The sequence below is a fragment of the Herpailurus yagouaroundi genome, unplaced genomic scaffold (assembly GCF_014898765.1).
Source record: "Herpailurus yagouaroundi ecotype Mexico unplaced genomic scaffold, PumYag 29, whole genome shotgun sequence".
Lineage (NCBI taxonomy): Eukaryota > Metazoa > Chordata > Mammalia > Carnivora > Felidae > Herpailurus > Herpailurus yagouaroundi.
Window position 1 is genome coordinate 118,679,117 of NW_024412377.1, and position 15,037 is coordinate 118,694,153.

At 38.6% G+C, this 15,037-nt stretch overlaps 1 protein-coding gene across 1 annotated transcript in view; it reads left to right on the plus strand.

Annotated features, from left to right (window-relative positions):
* Nucleotides 1–15,037, plus strand: part of LARS1 (leucyl-tRNA synthetase 1) — a 75,522-nt gene that overhangs the window by 58,643 nt on the left and 1,842 nt on the right. Inside the window, exons 28-31 of the mRNA XM_040453669.1 lie at nt 2,324–2,434; nt 4,956–5,060; nt 7,429–7,524; nt 11,660–11,792. Of these exons, the coding sequence (XP_040309603.1) occupies nt 2,324–2,434; nt 4,956–5,060; nt 7,429–7,524; nt 11,660–11,792 (445 nt within the window). The remainder of the gene's footprint in view (nt 1–2,323; nt 2,435–4,955; nt 5,061–7,428; nt 7,525–11,659; nt 11,793–15,037) is intronic.

Here is a 15,037-nt window from a genome sequence, read left to right on the forward strand (position 1 = left end):
GGGTTACATATTCATACCAGCATTTTCAAGGAGGCAGGAGGAGAGCCAAATACAGAATGTAATGTTGCAGATATTTAAAAATGCATCTTTTATTAAAAACTGCTATTCTTTGAGAGGTTAATATTTTTATTTAGTAATCAGTGACTAGATATCATATGGTTTCATCATCTTTGGGCATTATTTGGAATGGTCAGCTTTTTAAAAAATGTTTGTTTGTTTTCATCCAAAAGAGCTAAATGTTAGTTTTTATAATAAAGGAGGATGTCCTTACGTTGTATACGGTACCATTTTGATGACATAAGGGAAAGGAGTGTTTCGTATCCTCTTTTCTCTTCCGTACGTATTTTAAAACAGCACATTGATAAGTGGAGAAAGTTTTTTACCCCCTGTACCTTAGTAAAGGTTAGAGTTGAAAGTAAATAGATTATCAGAAATTTTACTATACACTACTTTTCATTTGGATTCATTCCCAACCCTTGGTTTTGATGCCATGCTTTTAGAATAAGGAAAAAATAAGTCACCGAAAATTCTGAAAAGGCTACTTGCTTCATTTGTCACTCTGTAGAAGGGGCTACTTGTGTTTGCAGAAATGAAATGAAATTCAGACAGCACATTTGGGACTCAGCTTATTAGTGATATATGATATAGGCATTTATTTGTGAGTAGATAGAAATGATACTGTTTTTATTTTTATTTATTTTTTCAATATATGAAATTTATTGTCAAATTGGTTTCCATACAACACCCAGTGCTCATCCCAAAAGGTGCCCTCCTCAATACCCATCACCCACCCTCCCCTCCCTCCCACCCCCCATCAACCCTCAGTTTGTTCTCAGTTTTTAAGAGTCTCTTATGCTTTGGCTCTCTTCCACTCTAACCTCTTTTTGTTTTTTTCTTTCCTTCCCTTCCCCCATGGGTTTCTGTTAAGTTTCTCAGGATCCACATAAGAGTGAAACCATATGGTATCTGTCTTTCTCGGTATGGCTTATTTCACTTAGCATCACACTCTCCACTTCCATCCACGTTGCTACAAAGGGCCATATTTCGTTCTTTCTCATTGCCACATAGTACTCCGTTGTGTATATAAACCACAATTTCTTTATCCATTCATCAGTTGATGGACATTTAGGCTCTTTCCATAATTTGGCTATTGTTGAGAATGCTGCTATAAACCTTGGGGTACAAGTGCCCCTATACATCAGTACTCCTGTATCCCTTGGGTAAATACCTAGCAGTGCTATTGCTGGGTCATAGGGTAGGTCTATTTTTAATTTTTTGAGGAACCTCCACACTGTTTTCCAGAGCAGCTACACCAGTTTGCATTCCCACCAACAGTGCAAGAGGGTTCCCGTTTCTCCACATCCTCTCCAGCATCTATAGTCTCCTGATTTGTTCATTTTGGCCACTCTGACTGGCGTGAGGTGATATCTGAGTCCGGTATTTGTCTAATATGTCATTTGCAAATATCTTTTCCCATTCCATTGGTTGCTTTTTAATTTTGTTGGTTGTTTCCTTTGCTGTGCAGAAGCTTTTTATCTTCGTAAGGTCCCAGTAGTTCGAAATGATACTATTTTTAAAGTTTATTTAGTTAGAGAGAGACAGAGAGAGAGAAAGAGATCAAGCGTGGGAGCGCGCAGGCAGGGGAAGGGCAGAGAAAGAGGAAGAGAGGGAATCCCAAGCAGGCTCTGTGCTGTCAGTGTGAGAGATCACAACCTGAACCAAAATCAAGAGTTGGACGCTTAACTGAAATGATACTCTTTTTACTAGGTTGATAGCCAATAGTATCAACAGGCGTTCCTAAATGATAGTCTTTTTAATAGGTTGATAGCCAAGGATTTTTTTTTTTTCACATTTGTGGTAACAATTTATAAGGAGTGTTGAAAAGCAGACATTATATAAATCTTGTATAATGGTTGTGCAGTTTTCATTTTGATATGACTAATGACATGTTTTTACAGGTTTGGAGACAAACAAGATCTTTATAAGACTATTTTGTTTTCTCGCCAGATAAGATCTAAAGTTACAATCATGGAGGTGTTTTTAGTGTAAGGGAAAATTAAATGCTCAACAGGATGCACCTATTTTCTGTGCCTTCCCAAAAAACATCTATCCTTTAAATTTAGAGGGAATAGGAGACTCCCTTCCATATTATACATTCGTGTTTCATTTCCCCATGATGCTTGGGGCTGCACCATTTTCTACTGTATTCTAACAGACTAGTAGAGGCCACCATTCTATGGCCGACTTCCTGCAGGTACATGTATTATTTCGCATTATTTAAAAAATACTTCTCTCCACATTCCTCTCCAACCTATTTTTTTAGGGCAACAGCAGAAAATTGCCTGATAACAAAATCATTGCTAGCGAACTGGGCAGTTTGCCAGAATTGAAGAAATATATGAAGAAAGTGATGCCATTTGTTGCCATGATTAAGGTAAGCTGTGGACCTCATGTAGCAGTGACTATGTGAGTAATGGTTAGATGGTAGAAGGAAGGGGGAACTTTGAGTATAGTCTTTCCCAGGAAATCTGCTAAAATAGCACTTTTCAATCAGTGGTTGTGACAAATGAGCGATCATTTTGGGGGTTTATCTGTACAATTGCTGAGTATATGAAAATATGCGTTGTGGAAGAAAAACTAGAATTGTTACACTAAATGATTCTCTTCATGTTCTACCTTCTTTTCTGTTTAGGGGGGAACCATATTGTTTTTGGCTTACATTAGGGTGTTTTTGTTAGCTCCTGTTGCTGGAACCAACGTAGTACATTTGGGTAGGTTTTGCTTAAGAGGATAAACATTGATTATAGTGGTTAGACCAGAGTTTCTCAACAGTGGTCTGTTGATACTGTTGCCTGATAGTTCTCTGTTGTGGGAGGCTATCCTGAGCATTATAGGATGTTTTGCAGTATTTTTGGCTTCTACCCACTAGATGGCAATAGAACATCCTCCTCACCTGCTCAAGTTTGGACCCCAAAATGTCTCGAGACATTGCCAAATGACTCTTGGGGACATAATATGCTCCACCCCCCCCCCACCTCTCCTGTTGAGAAATCATTGCATTAGACGCTTAGCTTTCTTCAGAGAAATAACTGATTTATTGCATTAAAAAAATTTTTTTTTAACATTTATTCATTTTTGAGAGTGAGAGAGACAGAGTGTGAGTGGGGGAGGGGCAGAGAGAGTGGGAGACACAGAATCAGAAGCAGGCTCCAGGCTCTGAGCTGTCAGCACAGAGCCCAACAGGCAGCTCGAACTCACAGACCGCGAGATCATGATCTGAGCTGAAGTTGGACGTTTAACCAACCGACTGAGCCACCCAGGTGCCCCTGATTTATTGCATTTCTTAAAGAGAAACAGATGGCTGTATGTTGCTGCTGATCTCAGGCTCTGGGATCAGATAGATCTTGGTCCAAATCCTTTTTGTCCATCACTTCTTAGTTTTGAGACCTTAGATAAATCACTTAAATTCTCTGGGCCACATAGTTTTTCATCTGTAAAATGAGGAAATTAATAAAACCTACATTTTAGGAATGCTGTGAGGAATACATGAAGTAATATACTCAACACACTTTAATACTTTCTGTCAAAAGGTAGGCTTAGTAAATTTTTTTAATGTAAATTAGTATATTTCACTCTGCTTGGAACATGGTGGTTATTCTTATAGCTTAGATTAATTCTTTAATCTTCTAGGCTACAGATGCCTGCGTGATGGAGACCAAAATTCTAGATTGTCCTGTATTGGAGTAGATCGTATTCTTAGGAAAGCCTTTTCATTCTCCTAGACCAAAATCAACTCTCTGAGCCTATGGTCTTTGAAGTTTCAGAAATAATTTAGAGTTTTGGATTGACCTACACCAATCAAGTTATAATATATATGCTGATATGTCCCTAATTCATTGGTTCCCTACTTAGCTAGTGCCACTGGTCAAAATGCCAGATCCGTTGTCAATACGTGGATCCAACAAATTATTTCATTATTGATTGCAAAGGCAATTAAGTTTGATGATGTACTTTAAAGAATCCAGTGAAACTCATTTGACAAGTTCTGTAGTTAAATGATACTAGATCCAAGAGGTGGCTTTTTAGAAAACCAGTGTTAGATTGTTTCAGTAGTAGTATTTTTTTTTCCAGTAATATTGGGGACTTGCCAGGCAAATTAATGGTTTGAAACTTTTTCGAAAAGCGTTTTGTAAATCTGAGAATAAGAAAATGGTTTCTAGCACTTTTTCACAGGACAAGAAACGGGTTGGACAGTAAGTGAAAACAGTGAGTATTAGGAATCTTGTCAGGTTGCTTTCATTTAGTGCAGCATGTTCTAGGCAGTTAGCTATACTTGTGGATATAAGCTTGGCTCTCGAAGGTTATATTTTGAGTGGCAGATATTTTGTTTCATGTTCAAGAAAATTAAGAATAAATTGTTTTTCATGTGCTATCAGATTATCTCAGTACCAATATAACCTAAATTTTTTTTTTAATTTGTAGAAATTTTTTGTTTGTTTATTATTAATTCACTATTCTCTGAACTAGCTTTAAAGATGTATTAGAAAATTAAAAAAAGATTTTTTTTTTCTTTCTTTTCGGTTACCTGAAGGGATATTTCCACACATTTGTTTGATTCCTTGTCAGAGTGAATTCTTTGGGCTTGCATATTAAGTCATTCTAAATAAACAATGATAAAATGCTATTTCTTTTATAAATCTGAAAACCTTGTCCCTCCAGGCTTTTCGGTGTTGCCTTAGTCTTATCATACCTCAAATGATAATTATTCTGAGCCAATAATTTCATTAACGAACAAACATAGATAAGGGAAACCATGAGTCCAAGGCCTTTCCTTCAACTGTTCAAATTTGAAGATTTTATCAGTTGAGAGAAGAATGATTGCTTTGGAGGAAATGTATTCATTTCAACGTATTCTTAATGTGATTTTTACTTTTCAAAACTGTTTTGGCTATTAGGAAAATCTGGAGAAGATGGGACCTCGTGTTCTGGATTTGCAATTAGAGTTTGATGAACAGGCAGTGCTGATGGAGAATATAGTCTACCTGACCAACTCCCTGGAGGTACAAGGGGCCAGGGATTGTAACAACTAGTTCACTGTAGTAAATATAGTCCATTTTTGTTTTATATATATATTTTTAATGTTTAATTTTGAGAGAGAGAGAGAGACTCAAGTGGGGGAGGGTCAGAGAGAGAGGGAGACACAGAATCGGAGCAGGCTCCAGGCACTGAACTGTTAGCACAGAGCCCGATGCAGGGCTCAAACTCACAGACCGAGAGATCATGACCTGAGCCAAAGTCGGATGCTTAACCAACTGAGCCACCCAGGCACCCCATCTTTTGTTTTATAATAAACCTTTTTATAAACATCTTCTGTGTTTAGTACCTTTGCCAAATATACCTGTCAAAAATATTTTTGGAGGGAGGAGAATGGATGGGTATAGAAGTTGCAGGAATTAAAAAATGATTGTGATCTTATTCCATTTCTCAGTTACTTTATTTTTAATTAATTAATTAATTATTTTTAAAAATATTTTTTAACGTTTATTTACTCTTGAGACAGAGAGAGACAGAGCATGAATGGGGGAGGGTCAGAGAGAGAGAGGGAGACACGGAATCTGAAACAGGCTCCAGGCTCTGAGCTGTCAGCACAGAGCCCGACACGGGGCTCGAACTCACGAACCGTGAGATCATGACCTGAGCCGAAGTCAGACGCTTAACCGACTGAGCCACCCAGGAGCCCCTATTTTTAATTTATTTATTTACTTATTGAGAGAGAGAGAGAGAGAAAGAGCAAGAGTGGGGGAGAGGCAGAGGAAGAGAGAGAAAATGTCAAGCAGGCTACACACTCAGTGCAGAGCCCGGTGTGGGGCTTGACCCCATGACCCCAGGATCGCAACTCCAGCTGAAATCAGTAGTCGTTTGCTCAACTGATGGAACCTCCCAGGTGCCCCTATCAATTAATTTATACATAAAATACTAATTGTATGTGCCTGGTTTTTCCTCCCACAATTCTCCTTAAAAAAATGAGGGGAGACCTTATGTTTATATTTAAATGCTTTCAAAGTCTCGCATATTATAAGACACACTGAATTGCTTCTTTTTTTTCCTCTCTCCCTTTGAGACCTCCAATTTACAGAATTGGTTTAATTAGAATCCTTTGTCCATGAGATAGTATCAAGGTCCATGCCTGGTCCTGTTTTGGACTTTTTTAAAGTTAATAATGTAATGAATATTCCTGAATTTACTCCTCAACTCAGGAACTAAGACACTACCAATAGCTTTCACCTAATTGTGAGTTTCTCCCCATTCTACCTTTCTGCCCCAGTCACTTCATATATAGTTTCTAAAAATGCTCTCGCTCAGACAACTTAGGCAGAAGGAAAGATAATTTGCCCTAGAAAACTGTGTTAGAGGACTCAAAAAAGTGCTTCAAGTGATAATGAAGACATTTGAGTTAAAACATGCAAGTGTATATTTTGAATGAAATTGTTCCATGAAATATGGTAATAAAGTTATTTCTAAATAAGCACTTTATGTCATATAATTACAAATGAGTTAATAATTAATAATGGTAGTCATTTGTGCATATTTCTAAATGTTCATATACCTGGAGGTCAAAAAAGTTCTTGTATTTTTTTCATTGGGACAATGGGGACAGGTTATATTGAAGGTCATCTTATATTCAGGCATATACATTATACTACATTTCTGTCTTTTCCAGACAGAAACCTCTGTCTTTTATCCTGTTTTTCATTTTCTCTGATATAGCAGGTAGATGCTAGATTTCACTATAGAAAATGGTAAACATGACTATGTCAATAATACCATGAGACATTTAAGAAGAGTTAAATAATTGATTATAGATTATTGATGTCATTTAATGTTTATTTGAAATTAATAAAGTCTAATGGTCTAATAATTAAAGACCATGTTCTTAAGAAAAAATTTTTTTTGATGGACATAAAAATGATTTAGTCTTTTTCTTTTATTTTTCTTTCTTTGTTTTTTTAATGTTTATTTATTTTAGAGAGAGAGTGTGAGCAGTGGAGGGGCAGAGAGAGAGGGAGACACAGAATCCCAAGCAGGCTCCAGGCTCTGAGCTGTCAGCACAGAGCCTGACTCCAGGCTGAAACTCACAAGCCATGAGATCATGACCTGAGCTGAAGTTGGACACTTACCTGACTGAGCCACCCGGGAGCCCCATAGTCTTTTGCGTTTGAAACAATGTTATCTGTGGGAGCATTTGATCCTGAGTTTCAGAGCGGTTTCTTAGTCCTGTCCTGTGCTTGGCTGGCTTCCTGAGGAATACACAGACCATTTCATGTTAAGTGGAGAAGCTATTTTTCCTCTTTGGTGAAATGAGGTGATGATTAATTGCAGTCATATTAAGTGATACTAATGACTTTCATTTTCCCTCCTTGTATTTAGCTAGAACACATAGAAGTCAAGTTTGCCTCCGAAGCAGAAGATAAAATCAGGGAAGATTGCTGTCCTGGGAAACCACTTAATGTTTTTAGAACAGAAGTAAGTTGAAATGATTTCACTGAATCATTGTATTTTAGAGCTAGAAGAGACCTTAGATATTATATCCAAGCTCGTCATTGAAAGATGGAAGGAAATGAGGTGCAGAGATGCAAAGTGATTGCTTTGGTCTAAGCCACAGTTTGTTAGATATGAGGCTGGATTTGAGCTCTTCTAATTCTCTGGTTGATGCTGTGCTCACTTTCCTTCACTCTGCTCTTATGGGTGGCATCAGATGTTACATGTGGGTTTAAAAATCAAAATGTGATTTTCTTTTTTTTTAAATTAATTATTTTTTAAATTTACATGCAAGTTAGTTTATAGTGCAACAGTGATTTCAGGAGTAGATTCCTTACTGCCCTTTACCCATTTAGCCCATCCCCCCTCCCACAACCCCTCCAGCAACCCCTCTGTTTGTTCTCTGTATTTAAGAGTCTCTTAATGTGTTTGTCCCCCTCCCTGTTTTTATATTATTTTTGCTTCCCTTCCCTTATGTTCATCTGTTTTGTATCTTAAATTACTCATATGAGTAAAGCCATATGATAGCTGTCTTTCTCTGACTAATTTCGCTTAGCTAATACCCTCCAGTTCCATCCACGTAGTTGGAAATGGCAAGATTTCATTCTCTTTGATTGCTGAGTAATAACCATTGTATATATATAACTGTTAGGGTCAGGCGTAAGGCAGGGTAAAGATAGGAGTCAGAGGCTAAAAAATTTTAGCAGTCAAAGGCTTTATTTGGGAACTAAGTTCGGGCGAGGTTCCGTGACTCAGGGAGAGAGAGAGAGGAGTCAAGGAAGTCGCGCCCAGGTGTGGTGGGGTGGGGTTTTTAAGCTGCAGCGGTTCCGGGTTTAGGTCTGGGTGGGCCTTTTCGCACCAGGTCGTGCTGTCGCTCGGTGATTGGTTGACCTCCAATTCGTTCTGGCAACTTTTCGTTGGGTTGAGCTGGCAAGATGGCCGTCCCCTCTACTGTGGTTCCAAGGACATCCTAACATACACCACATCTTCTTTATCCATTCATCCGTTGATGAATATTGGGGCTCTTTCCATACTTTGGCTCTTGTTGATAGCATTGCTGTAAACATTGGGGTGCATGTGCCCTTCAAAATAAGATTTTCAAAACCTGATTTTTTTAACCTTTTTTTTTTTTTTATTAATTTTAATTCCAGTATAGTTAACATAGTGTTATATTAGTTTCAGGTGTGCAATACAGTGATTCAACAATTCTGTACATTACTCAGTACTTGCCATGATAAATGTACTCTTAATCCCCATCACCTATTTCAACCATCCCCCCCAGCCACCTCCCCTCTGGTAGCCATCAGTTTGTTCTCTATAGTTAAGAGTCTGTTTTTGTGTTTGTCTCTTTTTGCTTTGTTCGTTTGTTTCGTTTCTTAAATTCCACATGTGAGTGCAATCAGTATGGTATTTCTCTGACTTATTTCACTTAGCAGTATAATCCCTACATCTGTTCATGTTGTTGCAAATGGCAAGATTTCATTCTCTTTTATGGCTGAGTAATAGTCCATTCTATATATATTTATATATTTCTATTTATACACACACACAGACACCCCACATCTTCTTTATCTATTTATCAATTGATGGACATTTGGGCTGTTTCCATAATTTGGCTATTGTAAATAATGCTGAATAAACATATGGGTGTATGTATCCATTAAATTAGTGTTTTCCTATTCTTTGTGTAAATACCCAGTAGTGGAATTACTGGATCATATGGTAGTTCTATTTTCAGCTTTTTGAGGAACTTTCATGTTGTCTTCCAGAGTGACTGCAACAGTTTGCATTCCCACCAACAGTGCATGAGGGTCCCTTTTTCTCCATGTCCTTGCCAACACCTGTTGTTTCTTGTGTTGTTAATTTTTAGCCATTCTGACAGGTGTGAGGTGTTCTCATTGTGGTTTTGATTTGCATTTTCCTGATAATGAGTGATGCTGAGTGTCTTTCCATGTGTCTGTTGGCTATCTCTACATCTTCTTTGGAGAATGTTCACGTCTTCTGCCCATTAAAAAAAGTTTTTTTTTTATGTTTATTTATTTTCAAGAGAGAGAGAGAAGGGGGGGGTGGGGAAGACCGAGACTGAGTGAGGGAGGGGCAGAGAGAGAAGGAGACACAGAATCCAAAAGCAGGCTGTCAGCATAGAGCCTGATGCAGGGCTCGAACTCATGAACTGTGAGATCATGACCTGAACTGAAGTCGGAAGCTTAACGGACCGAGCCAGTCAGGCTCTCCTGCCCATTTTTTAATTGGATTATTTGTGTTTTGGGCGCTGACTTGTGTCAGTACTTTACATATTTTAGATACTAACCCTTTATCGCATATGTCATTTGCAAATATCTTCTCCCATTCAGTAGGTTGCCTTTTAGTTTTGCTGTTTCCTTCTCTGTGCAGGAACTTTTTATTTTGATATAGTCCCAAGAGTTTATTTTTGCTTTTGTTTCCCCTGTCTCAGGAGACATACCTAGAAAAATATCGTTATGACTGATGTCAGAGAAAGTGCTGCCTCTGCTCTCTTCCAGGATTTTTATGCTTTCAAGTCTCACATTTAGGTCTTTAATCCATTTTGAGTTTATTTTTGTGTCAACACCTGACTTTTATTAAAAAATGAAGTGGAAATTGATATATAAGATTTTTTAAATAGTGAAAAGGAGCTTTCTTACTTTAGATGAGTCTTGGTTCAATAAGGTTATTTAAGATTTTTTAGCTTCTGGCATAAACCAGATTGATGAATCATCTTACATTATACTAGAAATAACTTTTTTTCCCTTAGTTTTTGGCCAGTATTGGTGAAGATAAGCAGGTTTTAGAGTTTTGGGAGATTCTTTTTATTTGCTCTCAATCCATTGCCTGGTGGAGTGCAACTGTGGGAGTCCATAAAATGCCCTACTTTTCTTGATAAGTATCCTGTTACCTTTACCACATTTAATTGAAAATGCAACAAAGAGAAAAAGCCTATTTGAAAGAATGAAGGCCTCATTACATTAAAAATATGTGGTTATTTATTCATTTATTTATTTAAAAAAAATTTTTTTTTAACGTTTATTTATTTTTGGGACAGAGAGAGACAGAGCATGAACGGGGGAGGGGCAGAGAGAGAGGGAGACACAGAATCGGAAACAGGCTCCAGGCTCTGAGCCATCAGCCCAGAGCCCGACGCGGGGCTCGAACTCACGAACCGCAATATCGTGACCTGGCTGAAGTCGGACGCTTAACCGACTGCGCCACACAGGCGCCCCTATTGTTGCTTTTTAAAGTGTAGTCCTTTCGGGGCGCCTGGGTGGCTCAGTCGGTTAAGCGACCGACTTTGGCTCGGGTCATGATTTCGCGGTCTGCGAGTTCGAGCCCCGCGTCGGGCTCTGTGCTGACAGAGCCTGGAGCGTGTTTGAGATTCTGTGTCTCCCTCTCTCTGACCCTCCCCCGTTTGTGCTCTGTCTCAAAAACAAATAAACGTTAAAAAAAAATTTTTTTTTAAAGTGTAGTCCTTTGGCCCATTGGATAGGTACATGAAATAGAGTTCCCTTTACAAATATGTTTCTGTCAAGCTACTTTCAAGTGTTCCCTTAAGCTACTATGTTTTAAGTTTTTCCTAAGACTCAGTTGACTTTTTCCACTTAAAATAATGAGCAAAGTCTTTGGCTATATAGCTTATATAATGTAGGAAATAGTATGGTATATTATGGGATTTAATCCGGGCTCTGCTTCTTACTAGCTCTGTAACCTTGTTAATGTTTCTGGTTCTCAGCTCTTATCTGTGAAAAGAGGTTTTAAAGAACTACCTTTCAGCTTATAGGAATCATGTCTATAAAATGCTTAGTACAGTGCCTGGTACATAGTAGAAATTCAATAAATGATGGGAGTTAAAAGAAAATATAATTGTTGTTGTTCTCCATCATCAGTATTGGTATATATAGTCAGTCATTTTCACCTAGGCATTTGGTTGTAAGCATGAGCTTTTGTACATCTTTTATTTCATATTTGAGTATCCCTTGGTCTTGATATTAGACTACCAGAATTAAATTTTTCATTGAGCATTACTAACTTTTATAGAGATTTTCCCTCCCTCAGCAGTATTCAAGTTTGATTTTGTAAAACAATCATTTTCTCTTTATTTTCCTAGCCTGGTGTGTCAGTTTCCTTAGTAAACCCCCAGCCATCCAATGGCCACTTCTCAACCAAAATTGAAATCAGGCAAGGAGATAACCGCGATTCCATAATCAGGCGTTTAATGAAAATGGACCGAGGAATCAAAGGTAAATGGTTTTCCTGAAATGCACATTTGGCAGTAGTTTGCAGACATGAGTTTTTTTTTTTTTTAAGGTTTTTTAATGTTTATTTATTTTTGAGAAAGAGAGAGAGAGACAGAGCATGAGTGGGGGAGGGGCAGAGAGAGAGGGAGACACAGAATCCAAAGCAGGCTCCAGGCTCTGAGCTGTCAGCACAGAGCCTGACACGGGGCTCGAGCCCACGAACTGCGAGATCATGACCTGAGCCGAAGTCGGGCACTTGACAGACTGAGCCACCCAGGCGCCCCTGGACATGATGAGTTCTAAGCAGAGGGGAGAAAGGAGCATCTGGTCTGCTGAGGGACAGCAGTGGCATGTAATGCAAAGAGTATTGGGCTCAAAATCAGGAAGCCTCTATTCTCTTTGGGATGTTGTGGCTATGCAGCTTGGTGACTTGGCCATGTCACTTAAACTCTAAACTGACCTCTTTTTTAGTAAAAAGAGGACAGTTGGATTAGATAGTTTTCCAAGACTCCGCCTAGCTTTAAAATTGTAGCAAGCAATTTCCTTCTCTTAAAGGTTTTCAGACGGAAGGTGTACATACACGTAATATTTCAAATTAACCTGCTTACTAGGTCTGTTCCTGGGGAAGGAAGAGAAACAGAGTGAAACTTATTGAGCATCTTCCATGTATTAGCCATTTAATCCTTTTACTGCTCTAGAATGTAGAGGGTATTATTATTCCCCTTTTGCAGATGATGAGATAGAGTTCTGAAAGGCTAAATAACTTGTAGTTTCATTAAGGTAGTAAGTACATCCTCGAGTTGGAATCCAAACTCAGGTCTGTTTGACTCCATAGCTTGTATTCTTTCTTCTAAACAATATGCTTCCAGTTAAAATATGTAATTAATCTTAATTTCTTACCAAGAAGAAGTCTAGATCTTCTATGATTAGATTTAATATAATAATTTACAGCTTCTTTTTCTATCTCTCAGCCACATTTAAGGGGGAGCAGTGTGAAGGGAGTTAGTGTGTCTTTCCATTATTTTTCTTCTAAATTATAAAGACAAATTAATCTCCAGATTCCCTATTTTGCATTCTCACTCTCTCTTCTTGATGGCAATCAAGAGTTGATTGGGTTACATTCTATCAGTATAGAAATTTTCTGAAAAGATTTCGAAATCTAAGACAGTGACCTAATTTATGGAACGATATTCAGGTCAGCCATATCACATTTACATAGAAGACTTAAAATAGCTCTTTGGAATTCATCCTACACGTATTTTTTGTTCTTTTGAGGTCATTCGTTCATCTTCTGTGGACATTTGTTGAGAGACTATGAGTAGAGTGTATGCAGTATACATGTGGCGGCTCGTGTGTGTGTACCTGGGGCTTTGGGGAGCCCACAGAGTGCTGCTCTTTAGACGGCTGTGTCTAGTGAAGGAGCAGGGTGCGAAGCTATTCACATACATGATCATAACCTAAGGACAAACTGCTGCATACCATAAGGGAGGTGTAGATAAAGTTTATAGCACAGAAAACAGTGAGATTATTTCCAGCTCTGGTGATCAGGGATGAATTTACAGAGAAAACACTGTTTGGATGGGACCTTGGAAGTTACATCCAAGAGGGCGAGGGGAAAGGGCATGCCAGCAGGAGGGAAACACTAATGTCTCCCTGTATAGCAGCAGTATGTTAGGGCTAGGGAGTTTTCATTTGTAAACATTTAAAAAAATTGTGGTGAAATATCCATAACATAAAATTGGCTGTTTTTGTGCTTTTTGAACGTACAGTTCAGTGGCATCAAGTTTACTTACATTGCTGTGCAACCGTCACACTGTTCATCTCCAGAACTTTTCCATCATCCACACTGACACCCTGTACCTGTTAAACAGGAACTCCCCGTTCTACCTCTCTCTACTTCTTGGTAACCACTGCTGTCCTGTCTCTTTGCATTCCACCGTTCTAGGTACCTTGTAGAAGTGGGATCCTACAACGGTGTGAAGAGGTGGTTTATTTCCCTTAGCAAAATGTCAGGGATCGTTCATGTTGTTACAGACATTTATCACATTCCCTCAGTAAACCAGGCAGTGCCATCCTTAGAAGTCACGGGCCACAAAATGCAGAACTTGAAAACTGTGCGATGTTAACGTCTTGGGAGCCTTCCTGTGGCCTTCCATTTGGCTGTTTTGTGTTGCATATATTCAGTCACAAGAAGATTTGGGGAAAGGCAGAACTCTTATCTTTGAAGAATAATATGGTGGCATTTAAAGAAAATAGCTGTGGGGACCCACGCGATAGGATTACTCTGAAGTTGTACTGTGTGAGAGGATGTATTCCTCTATTGAACATTGTGTTTTGTAATGTTAAAATTGCCTCCCTTTAAAATATGCTCAGATACAGGGCTGACTAGTTTCTTCAGCATTGTGCTGAAACGTGTTTTCTATATCTTGCTTCTTCTCGCTGGGCCTCTGGCATGATTCTTATATCCTTTGTCATACTGGCTGTGAATAATATTATCATAAAGTACTTTAAGTTTGATGTTTGTAGCTGCTGTGAATTTTCGAAAATGGATAGAAACGTTAGGGTGGAGTTAGAAATGGATATTCCTTCAAGTATCTGCAGAAGAGCTCTAACCTTGAGACTTTTCCAGGAGCCCTCAGGATGCTTTGATACCCAGAGGAGCTGAGTATATTGAGTGTATGAGATGGGAAGGGAGTGAAATTCAATAATGTATTTCTCACTCTGTTTGCTGCATAGCCAGTAAGTTGTCCAATTAGTGCCAATTGCATTGAGGGTGATTATAATCTAGGTCCAGGAACAACTGGAGTAAAACCATCATTTCTGTCCACAAAGGCCACTGAGCAACTATTTGAGGATAATGACTTTAAATCACTCCCAGCCCATGCCCCATATGAACTGATACCATGGAGGTGAAAGGCTCCATTTCACATTATCAGTCCCTAGGGACTTTCAATCACTCTCATCTTTTCTCGAAGTGCCTTAATTCTTGTGTAGTTGCAGACTTAAATTTCTACATTTGCAGTGACGAGAGAGGTCTGGGATAAGAAAAGATAGTAAAATCGCTCCAAGAATTATTGGCAGTAATGAGCTGCATGGTGAAACATCAAAGCAAATAATGTTTTGTCACTTAGATACCGGATTGAGTATTAAGGTTTCTTTGAAATAGTTTGATTCAGAATTGCTTGGAATGGTAAGGGAGGTCTGTTTCAGAGAGGAAGAGAGAGAGAGAGAGAGAGAGAGAGAGAGAG